General features: G+C 37.8%; 1 protein-coding gene across 1 annotated transcript in view; it reads right to left on the bottom strand.

Annotated features, from left to right (window-relative positions):
- CHN1 (chimerin 1) overlaps positions 1-26,107 on the bottom strand; it is a 297,373-nt gene that overhangs the window by 172,974 nt on the left and 98,292 nt on the right. Inside the window, exons 4-5 of the mRNA XM_043994209.1 lie at positions 21,725-21,756; positions 18,807-18,920 (exon numbers count right to left, since the gene is read on the bottom strand). Of these exons, the coding sequence (XP_043850144.1) occupies positions 18,807-18,920; positions 21,725-21,756 (146 nt within the window). The remainder of the gene's footprint in view (positions 1-18,806; positions 18,921-21,724; positions 21,757-26,107) is intronic.

Raw genomic sequence — 26,107 nt, 5'->3', positions numbered from 1 at the left:
CTGTAGACTGTCGATATCTCAAGCTTCCTCACATTCCCTTGCTATTTTTTTTGCCCTGGGGGTAGGAGGTAAAGATGTTAGCCATCATGGCTATACTCATTTGGTTGTATGTCATATCCAACATGACTATAGGCTATATTAGATTGCATAATATATAAGAAGTACTTCATGAACTGAGAAAAAATGTTACTATTATTATTAGGAAGGAAAGAATGGTAGCTTCTCTAAATTTTCTACCTCCCCCAGTGCTTAGCCCAGTGCTCTGAAAACAGCAGACATTTTATATATGTTGAGTAGAGTTAAAAATGACAGTGAAAGGAAGTAGGAGGACTATTCAGAATGTTTATAAATGTTAGGAGTATTTGGGTATTTCAATAATATGATTTGTCATGAGAACTGAGATGGTCACATATTACTACATATAATTTAGAAAATTCAACTCAATGTTCTTCCAAATGCAAAAGAAACAAATGTTTACCATCAGTGCCATACAATTTTTGAGAATAACACACTATAGAGTAACCTACGCTTGTACATTAATTCTACCCATTTTCATGTAAATGAATATCCAGATAACCTCTGCTTCAATCTTAACATTTAATTCTAAAATGGATCCATATGCTGATGATCTTATTTCAAATTCATGCCTGTAGTATTTTTTACATAAGTAACACTTTCTGTTTCCTAATAATACTCAAATGTAAAATATACATCCACCATTTTGAACTTTTTTGTTATCCATATTGTGGCTCTATGATTCCATTATTACCAATCAGTAGTCATCACAAAATGATAATATTCAAAAATTTTCTCTGAACATTTATATATATGTGTATATATGGGGGAGACAGGGCTAGAATATAGTTCTATTAAAAAACAAACCAAGAGGATATATAATATATCCTCTCTAACTACTTCTCTCTCTCTCCCTCTCTCTCTTTCTCTGTCTCTGTCTCTTTCTCTCTCACTGCCTCTCTGTCTCTATCTCTGTCTCTCTCTCACTGCCTCTCTCTCTGCCTCTGTCTCTCTCCTAACATGATGATAAGAAACATGGGCATTTGTTAAAGCCCAAAAGTGTTCAAAAAGGGAAAAAAATCTGATTATCATGGAATTAACAGAATAATCACCTTCTGCAGTAGCTGCTTTATCTTTCAAATTGTTTTACAGTAAAATGTTCCAAAAGAAAAAAAGTGTCTAGCCCTTTATTAGGAAAGTCTGGCTTGTAGCATAAACACCTATTTGTTCATGTTAATGAGAGAACTGCTAATTATTTGCTATCACCAGAGGGAAAAAATACATTCTGAAGATATTTCTTAATTCAATTACAGTGATGGGAGAAAAAAGTAATGATATAAGGAACTGGGCCTGACTCAATGAGGTCATCAGTTTCTATATAGAATTTTCACATTCATAACCAGAAGCACTGCATAAACACATGTACTTTAAAAAAATGTACAAGAACATAAAAAATTAATTTAATAATCCTAAAACAGAACCACAATCTCAGACAGAATAGTTCTTATTTTTGTTTAGGAGATTGAACTCAGGGTAACAGTAATGAATAAGACTAAAAATGACTCACCTGAAACAGATTCAGAGAATCACAGGATCATAGATACAGAGTGGGACTGGATGGATGATAGAGGCAGGATAGCTAGCGAATATAGAGCTGACCTTAGAACCAGAAAGAACAGGGTTTACATTCTGTCTCTGATACACACTGGCTGCATTAACTTGGACAAGTGACTTAACCTCTGATTGCTCTAGGTAACTCTAAGACTTTAAGTTTCAGACTTCCATTGGGAAAGGGTATTTCCTCACATGGGAAATCCCAGACCCAGTCCCTATCACTTTGGATAACAGAAGTCACTTAGTCCAACTGCATCATTTTGCAAATGAGAAAACTGAAGCCCAGAACAGTTGAGTTCCTTGCCCAAGGTCCCAAAAGTAGGAAGCCAGTAGTAGGTATTCCAAAGCCAGTGCTTTTTCCACCACATGATCCTAATACAGTGTTTGCTTTTTGAAGGGCTTGGAGGTGGGGCATTGATAAGAAGAGACAAATTCCAAAAAGTAGGAAGAACAAAAAGGGGAAAAAATGTGCAATGAGAGCTGGTTAAGTCATTTGTAAGTTGGGTAGTATTCATCAGTATTTTCTATGCTGGAGAAAGCACAATTCTGTTTTCATAGGCATAGTTTACCCCTACTGTACCATAAAAGCCATGGACATACATGTTTATTGTTTTGTTTTGTTTTGTTTTCTGAGAAATATGTAACAATTTCTTTTTAATTGAGTATTCAATAATATCCATGGTAATAATGTTAATTCCATAGCTTCTGATATCAGAATTGACCCTGTTGCAATGAGTTAGCCCTTAAATAGATTTCTCTTTTTGGTAGCCACTATTGTTTCCTTGATCTCTGAAATTCTAGATATAGTTGTCCATGTTGGGCATTCACTTCTGATGTAGTTGCCTCTGTTTGGATATCTCTGCTAGGAAATAGAGGGCCATGAACATATGGCTAACCGATTCCATCACTTCTACCACTCCCACCTCCACCCCGCTGCTGTGGCACAGAGCCACCGTGATTTCCAAGAGCAACAACACCTCTAAAGTTTCCAGCACACATGCTAAATCCTGAACACCCTCTATGGTAGCCCACAGCTCGAGTATGTAGAGGCCAACCATTTGGGTTTTGCCACTTTTTTTTTTTTTTTAGTGAGGCAATTGGGGTTAAGTGACTTGCCCAGGGTCACACAGCTAGTAAGTGTTAAGTGTCTGAGGCCGGATTTGAACTCAGGTACTCCTGATTCCAGGGCCGGTGCTCTATCCACTGCGCCACCTAGCTGCCCCCCACTCTTTTTTTTTTTAATTGGCCTTCTTTGTACCAGTGTTCTATTTCTTTCCTAGAGCAACATGCTTTTACTTTTTTCTTTATACTGCCCCCAAGGCTTTTGAGATTCTTCTATTTTGCAGCTCTACCTAGGTATTCTCAGCAAAGATACAACTGAATTGATTGCTGAAAAGAAAAGCTTCTAGTTTTAGTTATAGCTCCATCAATTTATCAGATGCTCTTATCGGGTGATTTCCTGTGGGCAACAGTAACCAAACAAGATCCAAAGGATTTTTTAATGAAAGAGTATCTAAAAATATTCCCATTTCCTGGCCATTACCACCCAAGAATTTGTGTGTCTATGTGGAAGTTGCTGAAGTACACCTTCCATTCAGTCTACCACAGCCATCTAGTAAAAATCAATTATAGAAAGATGTCTATTGATTTTCTTCAAGAAGGGACCTGGGCTTTTAGATAGAACACCAGAGAAACTGCAACTACTGATTTCAGCATCAAGTGATTTCAGGCACTGTATACTGAACTAGCTAGCTAGCCACTTTTTTCTCCTGGGCCTTCTCTTTTCCACCCTTTAAATACAAAGCTAAAGGGTTTGGATAGAATTGTGAAAGGGTGACACATATACACATATATGTAGGCATATGTATACACACATATACATTTATTTGTCTCTATATCTATTTATCAATTTTTTGTTGTTGTTTAGATCAGAGCTTCTTTTAGATGATTACATGTGTATGATTCTTCATGATCCCATTTGAGGTTTTCCTGGCAATGATAGTAAAGAGGTTTGCCATTTCCTTCTCCAGCTCATGAGGAAACTGAGGCAAACAGGGTTAAATGACTTGCCCAAGATCATACAGCTAGTGAGTGTCTGAAGCTGGATTTGAACTCACAAAGACAGAGAGACAAAGAGAGAAAGATTGAGAGACAGACAGACATAGACATGGATTTGTAGCAGGTAATGGACTAGAGTTCTTCCCGTAGAGTTAGGTATATTTTCTGGTCCTTTCAAGCAGGACACATGCTCTAATTCCTGCTACAGGACATGACTGACAAATGATTTCTTACTGGCCCCTTGGTCTCCTATCCTGAGGGATTGCATCTATGATAACTGATGACTAAGCCAAGAAAAAATCTGCTTCCTGATTAAACTACAATAAGAAACCAAGAAGAAAAAGTCTTCTTTTTTGAGGGTGTCACTTTGGACTTTTCCAACTTTCCCTTGGGCTTCAGCAAGAGTGGAGAAGGAACGTTTCTCCCTTCCTCTGCATCCACAGTGGCCCACAGCTCAAGTATATTGAGTACATGACAGTCAATCTGCTTGTCCAGGTGAGCTTGAGAATAGACTTCAAGTCCCTGGTTGTCTCTGATATTTAATGTTTCTTTCCCTGAGCACTGACTAAACAATGATCCTGAGAGATGGATACTTTCAATGTTGGTTACTAGGTACCTTATGAATTTAAGAGATCCTTGGTTCTTAAGTTGGTGTTTATTGCCAGGCAGCAAGTGCTTTCTGCAATGATATCACTTTGGAAAGAAGATAATCACTTTTAGGAAAATGATGCAACTGAATGGCATGAGAAAGCCCAAGGCTTGCCCTGGCTGACCAGTAGATCTGGACCTTGTAAGTTTCTAAAGAGGCGTATTCCTGAAATGAGTCAAATATCTGTTCAGCAGTACTGCAAAGTTGTCTTGACCTTTCAGGAGAACAGAATAGGAGTGATAGGTTACTCTTTCTAGTTTTAAGTATTTGTTAATAAATATCCATGAGTCTTTTATGTGTTAAGATATTTTTTGTAGTGGAGGAAATAAAAGGTTGTCCTATCCACTATTTCATATTTGGATACTTTTTCTAGAAAAGATTCTGTTAATTTATTTTAGGGAATATTCTAGACATGAGCTATACCTGCATTTTATGTAATTGATTTTTTTCTCCAGAATTCTGCAGGGAACAAAATGAGTCAGAGAGGGAGAAAAGTTTTAATTACTCTATCTGTGAGGTCAGGCTCCTTCCAAAGTCCTCAGGTCCAAACCTGGGTTTTTTTGCGAGGCTAAGGTTAGGCCCATCAAGGAAAATGCACCATTCAGACAGGCCATCAGTGAGTGAGAGAGAAGGTGAGAGAGAGAGAGAGAAGGAGAAGAAGAAGGAGGAGGAGGAGGAAGAGAAGGAAGAGGAGAAGTAAAAGAACCAGAACCAGAACCAGAACCAGAACAAGAACAAGAACAAGAAGACGAACAAGAACCAGAAGGAGAACAAGAAGAACAAGAACACCAAGAACACGAAGAACCAGAAGAAGAAGAAGAAGAACAACAACAACAACAAGAATAAGAACACGAACAAGAAGAACAAAAGGAGGATGGGAAGGAGGAGGAGGAAAAGGAGGAGAGGAAAGAGAGGAGAGAAGAGAGGAGAGAAATATATTCATAGGTGGGTGTGCATTATAAGCTACAACATAAATTTCTCTTTTTGACTTTTAAAATCCCTTCATAATCTGGCTCAAAGTTGTCTTACTGAATAAATTTTAATTATTCTTCATGTACTCTATGTTCCAGCAAAGATGACCTCTATGGTGTCCCCATACAGGATGATCCACCTGTTTTGGCTTAGGCTGCCCCCGAGCCTGGAATCTTCTTTATCCTCCTGTCATTCTTTGTTCCCTTCAAGGCTCAGTTCAAGCACCCCCTTGTACGTGAAGCCTTTCCTGATTCCAAAAATGTCAGTGATCTTCCTTCTTCCTCCCCCTCTCTCTCAGTTATTTTGTATTGACTTCTCTATGAATATTCTTCCTCCTGTCCCTCACCCAAGCAAAAAGACTATATGCTTCTTAAGGACAGAGAGATTGCTTCTTCGTTTGTCTGCATCCTCAACACCTGGCATATGACAAATGCTTAATATTTGCTTATTGAATTGAAGGTTGAATCCCAATCTGCTACAATTGGGATATTAAATTCTAAAAAGAACTGTCCTTTAGAGCATCACTTACTCTTATATGCAGATAAGTAGACAAAACAGGTGACTCATGATCACAACTACAGGAAACAGAACATTTTGGGGGAAAAAAGAATGCGGCAGAACCTTATTTTTCATCTATTTCAGATAGAGAAAAAAAGACAGCTTATAGGGAATGAAATGAAACCATGGTAACCCACACCAACGAAACCTTCTGCAGCAGCTATCAGCTCAAAAGAACACAGAGTACCATTACATTTCTCCGCCTACCACTAGCACAATCTTGCCCCATTTCCTTTTGATTCTTCCTCTGAAATGTGAAAAGAAAAAAAGCTCTCAACCACATTTTACTTAAAACAAGACAAAACCCACTACTGCGATGTGAAGGTTCTCCTACTATAATCTTACCCAATAATTCTTTTTCTTGAACCAGGAACTCTGGAAGGACTTGACTTTAAAATTCATCAAGCAAATGCCCCGAGAATTAGGAATTGCTGGGGGTTTTCAATCTTTAACAAGACCTATGTAAGTTACAATGTCTTTTATCCCCTTCCTAAAATGGCCTTCAATACATTGTTAATGATTCTGAAAACTTCAGTTCAGTAAACGCTTATTTACAAATCTACTATGTGCTAAGATACAAAGTTCAAAAAACAAGTCCCTGTCGTCAAGGAGCTTATAGTCTTCTGGGAGAGGGAGGGGAAGGGAGGTTACAATACGTATCCAAGTAAGTAAAGAGAAAGCATATAGTAAGTAATAGAAGGTAATTTCACGAAGGAGAGAGTGTTCATTAGTGTAGGAAGGGGGGAATCAAAAACAGTCTCATGTAGGAGGTGGCAGCTGAGCTGTGTTTCAAAGGAAGCCAGGGCTTCAATGAAGGAAGGGTTAGGAGTCAGGGCATGCCAAACACGAAGGCTGCTTGTACAAAGACTGGAGATGCAATGTCATGGTGATGAACATCTATGTGGAAGTCACTGTACTGAGTGCCGGGGATACAAAGACCAAAAACAAAATCCATTTAACAAAAGTAGAGAATGAATAAAGGGGGAGGGTAATAGAAAATAAGACTGGAAAGATAGGTAGAAGCTAGATTTAAGTAAATTTAAATAAATAGTGGATAAAGTGCTGGGCCTGGAATTCAAATTTGGCCTCAGAAACTTATTAGCTGTGTGACCTAAGCAAGTCACTTAGTTTACTCATCTGTAAAATGAGCTGGAGAAGAAAATGGCAAACTCTTACAGTACCTTTGCTGAGAAAACCCCAAGTGGAGTTGCAACAGCAACTACAGTAAGTAAATTGTATTTTATCTTATAGGAAAGAGGGAGTCATTGCAGATTAAAAAAAAATACTACCATTTATTTATTTATTCATTCATTAACTCATTCATTCATTTATCCATCCATTTATTTACTTATCTGTTCATTTATTTATTTATCTAACTATCCATTCATTCATTCATGTCTTTATTTTTTTTAGCATTCATTTTGAGTTCCAAATTCTCTCCCTCCTTTCAGTCCCTCACCCACCCATTGATAAAGTAAGCAAAGTGATATCAACTATACATGTGGAATCATCCATTGCAGATTTTTAAGCAGGAGGATGACAGGGTGAGATGTGTATAAAGTGTTCAAATGATAAATTAACTTGGTTCATTTATTTGAATCGAGATTCTAACCAGGTTATCTTCTACCTGACACCTTAGGAGATCTAGGGGAATCCTAGGGAACTGGCTAGATCTGAAGGCATTTATTTAATGTAAAATACTGTGGGAAAGGGGCAAAGAATGGAGGAAAAAAGTCTCTCTGCACAGCCCCCCTTGACCCTCAGCCACAGCTCTGAAACACAGTTTGGTTTAGGATTATGTTTGTTACTCTCTCACATAAGGGATATGTTTCAAGAGTGAACCCTTTAATGTAAAATACAAAATTGTAAACTAGAAGTGAAATAATGGTGGGGTAGTCTGGGCTTTCTGATGTAAAATGAGAGAAAAGATTAGAAATAGGGAGACAAAATAGGAGGCCTTTTCAATGGTGAGGTAAAAGATGGTGAAAGATAGAGATTGATCTAGTGTGGAGATTGTATGGGTAGTGAGAAAAGAATGGATATGAAAAATGTCACAGAGATAGAATCAGCAAGGCTCAGAAGATGATTAGGAATATGAGGTGTAAGGGAGAGGGAAGACTCAAAAATGACTCTAAGGCTATGAACCCACACATCAAGGTTGCTCCAGAGCAACCTTAAGGTTTTAATTCAATGTGTGCATAGTGCTGTATCCTAATACAGAATCCCAGAAAATATAAAGAGATCTGTATGACTTGTTTATGGAGCCTGCAAAGCTTAGATGATTGCAAAAAGTAAGGGTATCCTTAAGGGTACATCTTAGTAAAATTTCAGTTAATAAAGTTCCAGAACCTAAGTGTGTAATAAATTGAGTCATAAATTCACTCTACAGAACAGCATCCCTCAAAATAATTTGGTTTTGTTCAGTCATTTCAGTCATGTCTGACTTTTCATGACCCCATTTGGAGGTTTTCTTGGCAAAGATACTGGAGTGGTTGGCCATTCCCCTCTCCCGCTCACTTTACAGAAGAGAAAACAAAGGAAAACAAGGTTAAGTGATTTACCTAGGGGCACACAGCTAGTAAGTGTTTAAGGCTGGATTTTAGCTCGGGTCATCCTGATTCCAGACCCATAATTTTTCTCTGTTAACTACAAAATGTCAGTTTTTAGTTGCTTTACCTCATTATATACGATGCTTTATTTATACTTGTAGCTAAATTTGGCAGTGAATAGGATGCTGGTCCTGAAGTCAGGAAGATCTGAGTTCAGATTTGGCCTCAGCCCCTTACTAGCTGTGTGACCTTGGGCAAGTCATTTAACCTCTTTTTGATTCAATATCCTTAACTATAAAGCAGGGATAATAATAGCACCTACCGCCCAGTGTTGTTGTGGGAATAAAAATGAGATAATTGTAAAGTGTGCCAAAATGAGCACAGTGACTGGCACATAGTAGGCTATTTAGAAATGCTAGCTACTATCATTATGATAAATTCCCATGATTGCCTTATATTCGACAATGATCAGTACTCTGCCATGCTCAACAAACACTGTTGCAATATGCAAACACCCCTTAATGAAAATAACACCTGTCAGCTAAATAAAATGCTGATGGGTGGAAAATGTTGAACACAGAGTGAATCCAATGTGCTGGTCTTTGTCAAACATTAAACAGATTGTTCTCTGAAATCCTTTTTTGAAGCTTCACCGTGTCCACAAAAGAAACTCTGGCTTCTCAAAGATGATGCCAGAGAGACAAACACTATAGGTCCTACCAAGCTGGAAAGGCTTTGAGTCCTAGACCGGTCTTAGCCTGGTTCTTAGAAAACAAACACAATCTATCGTAGTTCAGAGAATTTCATCATCAGGTGTCACAAGGTGATGAATTTTGGGTCCACATCAGCTGTCTTAAGGCCACTCAGAAATAAAGCAGTGAAGTAAAGTACCCACACTAACGAAATGGACAGATCTTTGAAACTACATGTCTTTGTATAGTTGTTAGGAATTATATTATTACTAGATAGTTACTTCTTTTGGAGTGCATTTTGCTAGTTACATGTAAAAACTCTTGGTGTATCCATCAATAAGACATTTCATGGCAGGACAGCTTTGGGAGAATAAGAGGCTATATTTAACAATTAGATTTGCATTCACCATCATGCCTATGGTCATTAATACATTCTGCTGATGTGTTCAGACACTAAGGAAATTTCCTTAATGTTATGAGTCACTAATGTATCTTATGTGGTATATTAAAATTAGCTCAACTCAGATCCCAGCTTCCTTGAAAAGGACATTGAATTTTAGAGTTGGTGAGTCACCAATAGGACAGTACCAAGTTTTCATTACAAAAACTATTCTGGGGGCATCTAGGTGGCGCAGTGGATAGAGCACCAGCCCTGGATTCAGGAGGACCTGAGTTCAAATTTGACCTCAGACACTTGACACTTACTCAGACACTAGATGTGTGACCCTGGGCAAGTCACTTAACCCTAATTGCCCCGCAAAAAAGAAAGAAAGAAAGAAAGAAAGAAAGAAAGAAAGAAGGAAGGAAGGAAGGAAGGAAGGAAGGAAGGAAGGAAGGAAGGAAGGAAGGAAGGAAGGAAGGAAGGAAGGAAGGAAGGAAGGAAAGAAAGAAAGAAAGAAAGAAAGAAAGAAAGAAAGAAAGAAAGAAAGAAAGAAAGAAAGAAAGAAAGAACAACAAAAAACTATTCCATATCCAAGACCTACTGATTCCAATGTGGTCAGTACCTCTGGGACCACTTGCCTGTGGTCTTGGCCTACACTATAAAGCTTTCTAAAATAAATCACAATGATGATGAAACATTTTGTCCCATCCACTTCTTTAAAAAGAGTCACTGGGATAGCTTTTTTTGGTCTCTACCTTCTGCTTTGAATTTCTCCCAATATGTGCACATTAGTGAACAGAAGGAATGGCATTTTGAACAGACTATATTAGTATTAAATGAAAACTGTGCTGAGGGACGAAAGACTAAAAAAACAATGAACCACTCGACTTGCATAGCATTGAACAAAACCAGCAGAAACCATGTAAGCCTCTTGCAGGCAGGGACTATTTATTTCATTTTTGTCTTTTTATCACCAGGGCGAAACATGATGTCTGGCATATGGTAGATACTGAATAAATGCTTGTTGGAGTGAAGTGAATATTGTAATCATTTCCTATTCTAATTTAGAACAAATCTACTTAGAGTTTGGGAAGAAAGCAAAGTTACCTTTTGTAGGCTTTGGTGAATACTCTTCAGAAGGGTTGTATATTTTTTAGTACATGAAACAAGTTGGGAAACAAGAAGAGAAAGGAGAGAACAATTGTTTTATCTTCTCTCAAAGTTTTTCCCCTCTGTAGGGTTAGCACTGATTTAATAAGCAATTGTTTGGTTGTTATTATTGGGTGTTTTAAGGTTTTTTTAGGATAATTGTTCAGGCTTACATAAAGAGCATTTCTACCACTGTGGTACAGTGGAAAGAGTGCTGGGTTTGGAGTAAAAAGATCCTAGGTTTGAATCCTGCCTCTGTCCCTTACCATCTATATAACCTTAGATGAATCATTTTTACATCTTTTCACTTCAGTTTCCTTATCTTTTAAATGACAGAATTGGTATTGTTGACTACTTGGGACCTTTCCCTAAAATCAGTGATTAGGATTTAGCAAGTAGAAGAGATCTAGCAGACTAATTTAAAAGAAAGAGTAGATAGTCTAAACTCTTTTTGTGATTTGGTCTCCATTACCCTAAAAAAAAAAATCTAACTCATCTTTAATCTATGTGGTAATGCAAGCTATAATGGTCTAGTTCACCATGAAATTAACAGGATAAGTTCCAGGCTCTGTGGGTGTAAGACATTCTCTGCAATGTGCCAAACCTGCCTGGAATATATGAAGACAGGATTTGGGTATTATCAAGTCTCATGCACAGATGTCACTTTGTTCTTCCCCCAGTTTCAAGAAACTGAGATGAGTCAGATTCAGCGGAAACATCTCTGGAGCTGGCAAAATCTGAGTCCTCTTCTCCTTCAATTAATAGCTGTATTTTAGCAGGAAGAGAAATGATGCCTAAAGTTGATCACAGGTCAATGATCGTTTTAAATAAAAAATAACTCACATATTCAAGTTCCTACAACCAAAGGGGAGGAAAAGGACCATGTAATCATCTGAATTATTTGGCAAAAACAAATTACACAAGTGATTTGGGAGAAAAAGATTGTGAGATTTTGCCAAAATGGTGGATAATTTCTTTAATTCTATATTTGGACTGTGGAAACCTGGTCATCGCTTGTTGTTGTTGAAGTGACTGACAAATATTGATGAGTTCTATGGGTAAAAGTTCTTTTGGGGCTTGTAGGCTAGGCAAAGCCATAATCTGTAGCCATGAAGTTCTTTTGGAAATTTAGTTTAGTTTTGCATTTAATCTTTGAGAATGTCAAAATCTTTTTTAAAAGATGGGAGAAAAAGTTTGTAAAATTAAGCTTAGGATCAATTATAATGAAAGGGAGAAAAACAGATACAAAATAAGTTTTACAAAGCTCTGGTCCTTGACCTTAAACAAAAGAGAATCTTTCCTTTGAATCTAGTCCAGACTCTTTATTTACATAGCCTATAACTAGATATGCAACTGAAGCAAGGTTTTGGCCAAATCTGTTTTAAAAAATTGGAAAATTACAACATGGGTTGATACATGCTATTTTCTAGAATTACTTACATTATATAAAAGTACTTGTATTCTGTCATTGGCAATATAAACATGTTTATTTGTACTGCATATACATAAAATACATACATGTGCATATATATAAAATACACATATGTGTGAGCATAAATCTATAAGTACATCATTTCAGTTACTATGATTCTTCTTTGTTTTAAAAAAGCATATATTAAGTTTTAACAAGATAGTAACAAAATCATCATTTGCGCTGCCTTCCAAGGTTCTTTTGTTTTGTTCATGCTATTGTCTTTTTTATCTCTATTATCTCTAACTACCCCACCCCTCCAAAAGCCCTCTCTTGTAATAAATGGGTACAACAAAACAAATCGAGACATTAGCCATGTAGGGAAATAAATGTTCACAGTGCACGACCTCTGCCAAGAGACAGGAGGCATGCTTCATTATCAAGTTCATGAAGTCATGATTTTACCCAGAGACATTATCTAGCTTAGTAAAAGGAACATCCTCAGTTATCCCTTGTTGCTTTAGGACCATGATATCTTGTAGAAAGTGTTACATGAATAGAATAATCATTTTTCTCTCATAGCTATCTTATCTTTTATCTTTCTTCAAAGGTAATTTCCATCCCTTTTATATTAAAAGGTATATTTGAAAATATCTTTAGTCATCATTACCAATGTTGCACTGCTTTCTTCCTCAAAAATTATTTCAACAAACATTAACTAAGCATCTACTATGTGAAGAGTATGATGTGGTCCTAGGGATACTAAGACAAAAATTAAATAATGTCTTCCCTCGAGGAATTGATATTCCACTCTGGGAAAGAATATGGATAAAGAAAAATAATACAAGGGAAAGTGTTGAAAGAGCAAAGGACAAATCAAAGTACTTTAGTAATATTTGAGGAAGGAAGTGAAACACACACACACACACACACACACACACACACACACACACACACCATAGAATAATGGAGAAAGTGCTGGACTTGGAATCAGAAAGACCAGGGTTCAAATCCTTCTTCTTATACTTACTGGCTTCATGACTTTGAATAAGTCATTTAACAACTTTGAGACTCAGTTTCCTCATCTGTAAAATGAGGGCATTGGATTTGATGACCTCCAAGGTCCCATCCAGCTTTAAATTAATGACCCTGCCCCTCTTAAGTAAGAAATCTATGTGAAATTATTTATTAGAGCATTTTACCACTTCTTGCCATCTTGTCCTCCCCCACCCAAAAACAATTGTCTAATTTTTTACAAACAGGATGGGTATAGAAATGGTCAGAGACCAGAGACAGAATGGTAAAAATGTCTCTGTAGCTCTTAGTGCCCTTAGTTGAAACAAAATCTTCTGAGGCATGGCCGGTATTTCCTACAACAAAACCCTTGAACAGTTTCAAAGGCAGACATGCTATATGTCGAACATGTACTTTAAGGATTGTGATTTTGGCAATGTGGGTACTTTCTTCAATGGCATAAATTACAACCCCTTTGAAACTTAGCAGATGGTCTTAAAAGGTTGCTATATCTACAGATTCATCACTCTGAGGCCAGTCTGATAATGAATCTCTCCTAACTTAAGTAAGGCTGGTCCCCAGATGACACACCATCACTCCATCATTAGAACTTGTACTCAAATCCTTTCCAGTTTGAAGGAACTTCCTAAAGCTTGACACCTGGTGCCTTCAAAACTCCAAGTCGTGTCTCTTTCAAAAATGGGGCATTGTAATAGGACTTTAGTGGGAAACTATCCTGAATGGATTCTGCCCTTATGATGGGTAGGAATACGTCAAGGCCTTCGCATATGGCTGAGATTCCTCTGTTGGCTTGTTCTCATTGTAATGGAGTGGAGTTCCAACCCCCAAAAGGTTAAACATGTTGCTTAAAGTCTGTGAGTTCTCATGAGTACATATGCATAGATTATCCAGAATGACCACATTTATGTTTCAGACATAAGCTAAAATGAACAATAAAAAAAATTATTTTGAATGAATTGTGGATACAAAGGCAGACTGGCTCCTGGATTTAGGTCTTGCAGAATAATAGTAATAATATCTAGCATTTATATAGAGCTCTATGATTTACAAAGCACTTTACACATTCATTCAATTACTCACAATAATCTTGTGAATGACTATTATCCCCCCCCTTTCTTTTTACAGGTAAGGAAACTGAGGCTGACTGAGATTGTGACTTGCCTAGGATTACCCAGCAAGTAGGTATTTGAGACATTAGACCTCAAATCTTCCTGACTCTAAGTCTTGTATTCTATCTACTATTCCATCTACTTGCTTGGGTGATAGTCATCTAGGAATCCAGCATTTGCTTCATAATAGAAAAATCCTTTTAGACAAGAACCTTTCTCTCTTGCCTAATTAGTTCATCTCCTGAGAGAGGTGCCTCATCACTAAGTAAGGCTAAGTTTACTTTCAGATTTAAATCATCCACAATGCTTATTTAATTTCTCACATATTTCTAGTTTTGTTTTGTTTTATGGAGACAAACAGGGTTAAGTGACCTGCCCAGGGTCACACAGCTAGTAAATGTCTGAGGTCACATTTGAACTCTGGTCCTCCTGACTCCAGAGCCAGTGCTCTATCCACTGCACCACGTAGCTACCCCGTGTTTTTAGTTTTTAAAAGTGGCTGGCATATTAAAAATTAGATTAGAGGCACCTGACTCTAATATTCCCTCAATCCATAGACATGACAACCCCTCTTCCTCTTCCCCGATGGTCTATGTGAGTTGCACTGGCTAAAAAAAGTCATCCCTTGGCAGCCATGTTCTTGTGATGAACCTCTCACCACACTTACTTTGACTGATTCTTGGAATGCAGATGCCAGGCCCAGACTCCAAATCTCTAGGACTTGCCAGATCTTATGTTCCACTGCTATAGCTTTCATGAACCTAGGGTGATCTCTACACCATGATGAGGGGGTACTCAGAACATTTAGAGCTGCTGAGTTTGGGAGGGAAATACTCTTTGCTTTCAGACCATGTTCAAGAACTATATTTCTTAAGCCTGTCTGTCTGTCTGTCTTAGTAGGGATGGCCAAATTCAATTCAACAAACATTTATCTAGCATATTTATTAACTCCATTCTGTTTATTAAGCAACTACTAAGTGTATGCCACCGGTTGGAACTGGCTTACAACAAAGAATAAATAGGACCATGAAGATTTTATAACCATCATGCCATTGTCTTACTCAATTAACCTGTCCTTATGAACTCATAAAAACTATGATGGTGGGGCAGCTAGGTGGCACAGTGGATAGAGCACCAGCCCTGGAGTCAGGAGGACCTGAGTTCAAATTCGGCCTCAGACACTTGACACTTATTAGCTGTGTGACCCTGGACAAGTCACTTAATCCCAATTGCCTCACAAAAAAACAAGCAAACAAAACAAAAACAAACAAACAAACATTATGATGGCAAGAAACTGATTTCAAGTTTCTCTTCATCAAAAGTGAGGAAACTTAGTTTTATTTATAATTAGACTTCAACAGGACCTAAGAGGCAATAGTTAACATTTATGTAATGATAATAGCTAGTATTTACATAGCACTTTAAGCTTTGCAAAGCACTTTGCACATGTTATCTCATTTTATCTTCACAACAACCCTGGGAGGTAGGTGGTATTATGATTTTCATTTTATAGATGAGGAAACTGGGGTAGATATTGATTAAGTCACTTGCACAGAGTCACATAGCTAGTAAATGTCTGAGACAGGGTTTGAACTCAGGTCTTAACTATCCCACATCAAGCACATTAACCATTCAGTGACCTATTTTCCAGATGAAAAAACTGAGGCCTAGAAAAGGTCAAAATGGCATAATTCACAGTCAAACAGCTAATAACTGTCAGGGTCAGCATTTGAACTTGTGTCTCCTGATTCTACGTCCAGCAAACGTTTTATTCTACCACAGAGATAAAGGATTATCTACAGACTTCCTGCTGCCACAATAGATGAATATTTATAGTTTCCTTAAAGAATAGTATATCTTCATATATATGTCTTGCTACCTATTTTCAGTCCTTAGTTATGCATTGTAATGATGACATTCTATATCCTCAGTTGCTATAAACTAGACAGATTGCTTACCAAAAATGGAATATGTATCAAATAAAAAAGCAAAACAAAAGCAGAAGTAAAATAATCATGAAGGAGCTTATCTATTAAAAAGTTTGGAAGGCGTCAGATAAGAATAATAGGTGACATACTAACAAAACTTTTACTCTGTGCCATTCAACAGACTATCTCACTTTTATGAGAACCTTAAGGCAAGGAAAATGCCTTATGGAATTTCAGAATGGAATCAGTTACGACATTTTCCCTGTTCCCACCCTCACCTCATTCTAGTCTTTTTCCTTCAATTGATTTTTATGGTGGTTTTGCATATCAAAGGAGATTTTGTGTGTTACTTCAATCCTATAAATTAAAAACATATCCATTCATATAGGCATTCTTCCAACTTAACACCATGAATAACTAGGTCAAAGTGAATAGATAGAAACACAAGGTTAAGGCCATGGAGAATCTAAAAAGGTGGAACCCAGTCCATCAATAGCTATACTGTTCTCCCAAACACATCCTTGGCCCTAAGGAAAATTTGCCTGGGCAGCCAGTGACATCTTAGGAACAAAACTGCTCTTAAGAATAGGTGAAATGGGGGCAGCTAGATGGTGCAGTGGATAGAGCACTGGCCCTGGATTCAGGAGTACCTGAGTTCAAATCCAGACTCAGACACTTAACACTTACTAGCTGTGTGACCCTGGGCAAGTCACTTAACCCCAATTGCCCCACCAAAAAAAAAAAAAAAAGAAAAAGAATAGGTGAAATGATTGAATACATGGTGCCGTTTCTGTAATGAGAGGAGATGATTCCCACTCATAAAAATCTCCAATAGTCAGGGTGCCTGTTATTTTTTTCCATGCCTTTGGCTTTGAAGGCTTCTCAATCTTGAAGATCTTCTTTTTGAAATAAGGGTCACACCTTGAATCATTATCAGGAAATTTCTTAGTGAAGATTAGAGGGCTAGTGGAGAACAAGTCCCTATGAGAATTGGAACACAGGGTGGATATTCAAAGGGGGAGAGAGAGGTAAAGAAAATAGTAGAGGAGTGAAGAAGGTGTAGTGGGAAGGCAGTAAAGGAACTGTTCACTTTCAGACCTGTTGTGAGGATGGGCAAGTGACAAGAGGTAGCAATCCCAAGATTCTTGGCAACATGTGATATAGCCTGGTGAGGAATTCCTTTCCTCTGACCACTCATTCTTGATCAAGGTAGATACCTACATGAATAGGTTTCATAAAATTCATTTAGAACCTGCACTATTCCTTAATGAATGATTTAAGGGAGTTGGTATACCCCCCTAAATGATTACTGTGACCCAAATGATGAATGAGCCTCTTTGCCCTAAGTGAGGCTTGTCCTCTAACAATCTGTACAAAGCATCAAATAAGCTATTATGCTTATTATTATAAATCTCAGACCCTTTATATATGAATGTGTTGGCATTTTTATTCCTGGAGCATAAAGAAGTAGAAGGGTCCTTGATCTGGTTCTCTCTCTCATCAATCAACAAGGATTTTTTAAACATTTACTATGTGCCCACACTGTGCTAAGTGCTGGGGACACAAATGACAAGAAATGAAAGTCCCTGCCTCCAAGGAACTTGCAATGTAATAGAAGAGATCGCATGGGAAGATTTTACACCCAAAGGAGATCGAAGCCAAGAGATTCAAAGTGACTCGTCCAAGAACACACAATGAGTCAGTGAGAAGATTTGTTGGATTCCCATGTAGTGTACTTCTACCAAAATTGAATTAAAATTAGAGGTATAATTAACTATTATACTTAATAGAATTAATATTACATATAATTATATAATAATATCATCCATGGCCCATTTATATTATGTTAAAGCATGAAATAAAAATTTATGTGAACTCCAGGATTTAAATCATATTCCCTAAATTTGCATCTAACAGAGCAGAGCACACGGCATTAAATTAACAATGTACACTGGAACTCAGTCCAACATTTGAATCAGTATTATATCTTATGGGATTTATTGACTCAAACAAGCAGGGGAATGGAGCTACCCCATGAAGTGAAGAGGGAAGCAAACATCTTAAAAGCATTCTAGTAAGGCCTGTGTTACTTTTCTGATCCTTGGTTCATGGGAAATTGTTACTCTCAATTCTTTCCCAGCAAAAAGTAACCAAGACACCAAGTGATCATTTCAACTATTTCTTATGATTGGAATCATGAGGGTCAACAGGAATAATTATTCTGTGCCTGACCTCTTCAGGCTAAGAGAGTCTGGCAAAACATAGCTAGTAATTGTTAGGTAACAGGTCCCCAAAAAAACTCTGCTCAAGTCAAAAGGCAACTTGCATTTCTATACGGGCATTACTTTCATTATGTCACAAAGACCTTTTTTAGTAAACATCCATCCTATTCAACAAAAATAGATGTGAAAGGTCACAGTGTTAGGTATGGGAGAAATGGGAAGATAAAAAGGAAGAAAACATGTGCAAGATGAATTTATTTTAGAAATTTCTGATTCTGAACCACTAAGTTAAGAAATAAATTCATAAGAAATTTTTAAAGGCTTCTGAAGCTATTAAAATGGTAATTAGGGCATAAGAAAAACAAGAGCCTATTCAATTATACCCTGGATACTTTTAAAATGTAAAACCCTCAATTAATATGGTTACAAATGAAACACTTATAATTATAGGTCCATGACCAACCTTAATGCCAAAGTATAGGTTCCTAGCTGACGCTGGCTCTCACGAATGAGATAGCTCCCCTCAGCCACACTCAGGAGCTGGTCTGCTGCCTCCCTGGAGATCATGCCATGAAACCTGGGGAACAAAGTCAAACTGAGCAGCAATAAAGAAATGTGGAAATTACATGCTAAAACAAAACATAGAAACAATCACAAAAAAGTCCACCTACCCCCTAGATTGTTATCCTCCAAAAATCCCTTCTCTGCTATCAATGGGGGAACTATGGCATTGACCATACTCATTTTATTCTCTGCTTGAAACCTGGCTGGATTGATTGTGTGTGGTCAGAGTAGCAGTGGAGTAGCCCTCAATTTCATTTAATAATCACTGGTTCAAAGTGTATATCCATTTAAGGAAAGATATACCCATTCTCTCTATAGGATACTTACATCCTGCTCTCTCTATATTCTATGGTGCCTCCTGACAGTCTATTAGAAATACAGAAATATGTCCCAACTTCCTTCCTTCACAGTAATGGCCATGATCCAAACTCTGGAACAGGGGCTAGGCTGGCCACTTGCCAGAATCCTGACAGTTGCCTTAATGGGCAAGGTTGTTCAATAATCTGTATTATTTGGTTAATCTCCAAGCCAAATGCTGTAACATTTGCCTTCAATCTCTTTCCTGGAACCATCTTTGATTAACATAGAAAAAAGGAAGATAAAGAAGCATAAATAACACACCCTTTATAGATGTACAATAAGCACACATATAATATTATAAGGAAGAAAAATTGAAAAAAGGGGAAAAGATTCTTAGCTGTATGACTTCCTATAATCCACTGAATAAAACACTTCCCCATTAGAATGTGAATTCCTTGAACACAAGCAACATTCTTTTGTCTTTCTTTCTATCTCCAGCACTTAGCACGGTTTAGCACAGTCCCTGGTACATAGTAAGTGCTTAATGCTTATTGATTGATTGTCAAATGCTTTGCTTGAGCTCACCAGATAGCCTAAATTTATTCTTGGTACAGTTAAACTCCCAGAAAGAGTCATCTACACATGGTTCCTCTTTCTCACTTTCCATTCATTTCTCAAGCCCTTGCAATCTGGCTTCTGAGCCCACCACTCAACTAAAATGGTGTGCTACAGGGTTATCAGCGATCTCCATTTCTATATTAAAGAAGACTTTTCTGAATCCTCATCCTCCCTGAAGTCACTGCAGCTAAATGTTACGCTATGGGCCTTCCCCTCCAGTTAAGATACTCTCTCTCCCCTTGTTTTCTACTGTACTATTGTCTCTTGGTTCTGATCCCACCTGCCCAACTGTTCTTTTTCAGTGATGTTTACTGGATCATCATTCATTTACTGTTCACTAAGCATGAGTGTCCTCCAAGTCTCTGTCATGAGCTTGCTTCTCTTTCTACATCCTCAGTGACCTGATCAGCTCCTATGGATTCAATTATTATCTCTGTGAAGATGCTGGGAGTGGGGCATTTCCAGTTGTTCTGATCTATATCTTGCCACTAGACCCAGATGGCTCTGGAGGAGAGAGTGAAGTTGATGACTTTGCACAGCCCTCCCTCACTTAAATCCAATTCACTGCAAGTCATGACATCACCTTCCTGATGCCATGGTCCTTTTTTTTCTTTCTTTTTTCTTTGCGGGGCAATGAGGGCTAAGTGACTTGCCCAGGGTCACACAGCTAGTAAATGTCAAGTGTCTGAGGCCAGATTTGAACTCAGGTCCTCCTGAATCCAGGGCCGGTGCTCTATCCACTGCTCCACCTAGCTGCCCCCTGCCATGGTCCTTTTTGAGAACGAAGGACAAACAATAACCACCACTATAAAGATGACTCTAAAATCTAAATGTCTATCCCTAACCTCTTTCTGCAATGGTCTTTTGAGCCCAAGTCACATGAATAGCTCACTGACATCTCAAATTCAACACGTCTGAAATGCAACTCATATTTCCCCTTAAAATCACCCTTCCTCCAAACTTCCCTATTTTCATGAAGGGCCACCAACACTGTTCCTCTAGTCATCTGGGTCATAACCTTGGAAACATCCTTAACTCTTCCTTGTCCCTATCTTTTCAGATCCCTCCCTACTCCTGCCATATCCAATTGGCTACAAAGTTTTCTTCATAGCACTCTTGGAGTATCTTTACTGTCTGTCCTCTTTTCTTTATTCACAAGACCACTCAATTGTACGGAGGTGAAATTAACCCACTCTCTGGAGTTTTACTCAGGGAACTGGGCTTTCCTTCCTCAGTTGAAGTGTGACAGCAGAACAGTGTGATGCAAACTGTGGTGGCCAGAGTAGCTGAGATGATTTTACTGACTGCTCTGATGCCTCACACCTGTAAGTTACTTAACTACATTCATTTCTCAACCTGCCCCACACCAAACTGGCCACCTGACTACAAGTCCAAAGCTCGGTACAAAAAACTGTTGTCTCTAAAAGCAACAAGATATTATAAGTTCTGCTGCTAGAACATGACATCAGTTTTACATATTATCATATTTAATTACATGTTATATATTTTTAGATTTCATGATAGTAACCCAAGAAAGCAAACAGATTCCAATGTAAAGACAGACTTAGTATTTTTCAAATGTTAAACTCCACTTTGCATCTGCTGCCCTTCTCCAGGTATCCCCAATGTTCTGTTCCCCCTTCCCTAAGGATTTCCTGTCTCTTTTTGTGTGTTGTCTCATCCTTTAGATTGTAAGATTGCTGAGGGGAGGTACTATTTTTGTTTTTACTAATTGTATCCCCAGTACTTAACGCAGTGCTTGGCCTTTAATAAGTGTTTATTAGATTTATTGGATTGGGAAAAAAACCACACTAACCCCTTTAGGCTATTTTTTCATTTCTATTACCATTCTTTAAGTTCACATCACCAATAAAATGTTACATAGCAATATGTACTTACTCTCTTCCATAATATTTTGGTCTGTTTTCTACCTATTAAAAAAGAAGAAAAAGTTTTCACTCTCTTAGGATCATAAAAAGCATAGCAGATATATTACATATTTATATTTATGAACATTTTCATTTACACATAATATATGTCCTGTATGTGAAAAATATAAATATGAATTACATGAAACTACAACATTTTATTCCAAGGGTAAAAATTAATAAATCATTATGCATGGAATGCTAATTTGTTAGCACACTAATGACATTCTTTCTGTTTTTCTTCCCTCTTTCATTTCTTCATGATCACCAGCCTATGACTTCAGATAGTTGCCTTGTCCACTATTCAATTCAGTACAATAACAATTCATCTAACATTTCTAAAGTATCTACTATATGCACAGCAGTTGAGAGGGAAAGATAAAATAGGAGGTTCCTGTTTGGCTGAAGTAAAGAGAACTCAAAGGGAAGTGCAAAAAGGGAGAATAGAAGCAGCCTAGGAAGGAAAGGGTATGATGCTAAGCTATTTATTTGATCATCAATGAGAAGTCAATTCAGGCTTCTCATAGTGAAGTGGCGTGACTAGACTGGTGCATTAGGAAAATTATGCTGGCAGTAGTGTGTGAAAAAAAATTGACAAAGAAGAGTTTAGAGACCTGGAAACCACTTAGGATGTAGAACTGAGCAAGGGAATAGGTTGGAGAAAGTGAAATGGAAGTAATGAATAAGGGAGATATTTCAGAGGCAGAAATAATAGGACTTCACAAATGACAATACAGGAAAGATGACAGAAGGAGAAAAGCAAGATTGACTCTAAGGTTTTGAACCTGGATGACTAAAAAACAGAAACTAGGAAGTTTGGAGGGAGATCAGGTTTGGAGGGAAGATGATAAGTTCCCATTTTAGGTATGTTGAACATGAAATGCTGAAGGAGAAAATTGCAGCAGGTAGTTAAAAATATGAGTCTGGAGTTTACAGGTGAGATCAAGTCAGGAGGTACTAGATTTGGGAATAATCTGCACAGAGGTAATAAAGAAGCTTTTAGAGTGGATTGAGATGGAAAAGAACAAAGAGAATAGGACCTAAGATAGAGACTGTAGGGATGCCCACACTTAGTGGACTGATAGAAAAAGAGCACAGTCCCTGACACATGGTAGGAATTTAATAAATTTTTATTGAATTGTGTCATATTGAACTGAATTGAATTTAATATAGCGAATATAGACTAAGAAGGAACACTCAGAGAACTAAGAGGAGAGTGTGGAAGCCATTGAAGATGTGGAAGTTAAGGAAGAAGAGTATATAGAGAAAGAAGGAATAGCAAATGTTACTATTTGCTAAATGTTGCTGAGAATCCCCTACCACTTGCCTACTTGCCAGCTGCGTGACCTTAGACAAGTCACAAATTTTCTGAATCTCTCTGTTTCTTTCTTGATAAGAAGAGAGGGTTGGACTAGAAAACATCTAAGTCCCTTCTAGTTCTATACATCCTATGATGCTACCGAGAAGTCATTATATTTGACAACTGGAAGGTCATTGGTGACCTCCTAATATCTTCTAATAACCTTGTCCTTTTCTCCTCCTGTTACCCTCTCCCTTGTGCCACATTTCCACTAAGCTTCTTCTTCAATTAAATGACAGTGATTTTGACCAACCCATGTGGGATGTAATGCTGGGAGTTATCACTAGGCATGTGCCAGGTTAAGCTATGGGGATGCGAAGTCTTTCATATTAGCTGAAGGAGTTGAGAGTATATTCTAACATACACATGAATCTGCACATACAAGATAAATACATAATAGATAGAAGGTAAACTAAGAGAAGAAAATGGCAAACCACTCCAGTATCTTTGGCAAGAAAACCCCAAATGGGGTCATGACTGAAAAATGACTGAACAACAACAATCTAAGAGGGGAAAGAACTAGAAACTATCGTGTATTTATATACACACATTACATATGTACGTATATATGTGTAAGTTAAATCATTTTTCAGTTGTGTCTGACTCCCCATGGCCCCATTTGGGGTTTTCTTGGCAAAGATACTGGAATGGTTGGTCATTTTCTTCTCTGGCTCATTTTACAGATGAGGAAACTGAGGCACACAAGATTAAGTGACTTGCCTAGGGTCACATAGCTAGTAAATGTCTGAGGCTGGATTTCAACTCACAAAGAAGAGTCTTCATGATTCCAGGCCTGGCTCTCTGTCCACTGTGACACCTAGGAGTCATGTATGTGTATAAACACATACTATATATAGATATGCATATGAATCCTAAAGGAAATATGTGTGTTCTTGCATATATGTACACATATGTATTTCTGTATGTGTGTATATGTATACACAGAGAGGTATTTGAGTTGAGTCTTAAATGAAGCCTGGGATCCTCAGAGGGAAGTTAAGGGGAGGGTCAGGTTTTAGAGAGAGGATAATGAATCCCTGTTTCAGACATGTTGAATTTGAAACTGTGTCAAAGCAGAGGTTACGAAGGAAAGTATTTCAGAAATGGGAGATAAACAGTGTAAAGGCATGGAGAGAGCAGATGAGTGGGGCTGAGCATCATATGTAAAGAACAGCAGGTAGGTCGGTCTTACCGAATCATAGAGTTCCCAGAGGGGAATCATTTGTAATAAGCTTGGAAAGACAGAAGGGCCAGGTTGTGAAGAGCCACAAATAGAGAAGTTTGGGATATAGTATGTTCACTACAGCCCCAAAATGAGCATCCTCTCAAAGAGAGGACTAAGGAATGAGCTTCCTACAGAGAAGTCCTGGCCTCCTGTGTTGTGGGGGATGGATGGTATCCTTCTTTCTGCACATATTCCTCAACTGTAAAACCAGTTGTGGAAGAGTATTTTTCCATTATAGGCAGGACTCCCAGGTTCCATGCCAATGACAAACTACTAGAGCACCATGACTAGTTGTTAACTGTCCTCTCATAGTTTATCTTAAGTAGGAAAAAATCCCCAAAGTAGCTTCATCTGTTTTTGCTAGATACACAAATCCACAAAGTACGTAAGCACTTCCCATAAGTATATATACTTCCTGTAACTATATTTGGGGCCTTCTCTTGGTTTCTAGGGGGAAAAGACCCACATGCCTGGATTTTAACTCAAGCATTTGCCCAAAGGACATTAGATCCTGATACTGTCCAAGAAAACCCAAGATGTCTGGTTACCTTACCAATTCATCTATCTTCTGTTGCCTGTTGGGGTTGCAGTCCAGCTATTTATAGTCTTCTGAAGGTAAGTCTCACCTGATTTGGCCCTATTCCATTATTTCCCTCCTCTTAACACTGGCTGTAAATAAATAAGCTAGTTTTCTCAACAGCCACATATGTCTGAGCTATTTTTAGATGTAGGAAACTTGGAAGTGGGGTAAGGCTGAATCTAGAAGCCACATAGCACTGGAGGATATTCACCTAAGCTTTGGGAGGTATAGCAAGCAAGCAAGCAGGTGGATAGATAGATAGATAGACAGATAGATACATAGATAGATATACAAACAAATAAATAAATAGATGAATAGATAGATAGATAGATAAATAAATGAATGAATAGATAGATAGATAGATAGATAGATAAATAAATAAATGGAAGCAGGTTCGAGTCTTAAATCTCAAGAAACCCTGAAAATCCATTCAGGAATAGATTTTTTTACTTCCTTATAATTCTAGGCTTCAAACACTACTTGGGCAAGTATTATAATGTCCGATAAACTGTTATTTAATGTTCTCCAACTCAATGAGGTCCACCTCTTAGAATACAAGCTTCTTGGGGGCAGGTGTTAGATTTCTTTCTATCCCCTGTATCGAGCCCAGTGAACAGTAGTATATAGTTAGTGCTTAACAAATGTTTGTTGGTTCCTTTATTTTTCTTGCTATTTTTTTGCAACATGGCTAATATGAAAATATGTTTCGCATGACTTCATATGTATAATGGATATCATAGTGCTTGCCTTCTCAATGGATGAGGGAAAAGCTGGAAGGAGGAAAATAATTTGGAACTTTAAAAAATGAATGTTAAATAAAACAAATGTTTGTTGGCTGACTGATTCACAGAAGAATAAAAAAGGAAGCTAATCCACTTTCTTCAAACAATAGAAACTCATAAACTGACAATATGAATCCTCAAACTTCAACATGGAGCAATTAAGTTTCATTTCTCTACAGGACTGAGTTTGTGAAGGGTGAGGACTAGGTACTGATCCTGAAGGTCCTGATTAGGGAGAAAGTCTGGAGAGAAAGTTAATGGTAAAGTCTTTGAAAGGAACTACCTGCATATCTTGATCTACCACTGGTTTACAGCTCCCTCAAAGACCAAAAAAGACTTCTTCCATAATGCTTAAAACTATACTGCATTGTTCTTTGGAGGTCTGAAGTTATCTTCCGAAGCCAAAC

This window comes from Dromiciops gliroides, chromosome 3 (assembly GCF_019393635.1).
Source record: "Dromiciops gliroides isolate mDroGli1 chromosome 3, mDroGli1.pri, whole genome shotgun sequence".
Taxonomy (NCBI): Eukaryota; Metazoa; Chordata; class Mammalia; order Microbiotheria; family Microbiotheriidae; genus Dromiciops; species Dromiciops gliroides.
The sequence above is the reverse complement of the archived record's forward strand: the minus strand, read 5'-3'. Positions and strand labels throughout refer to the sequence as shown.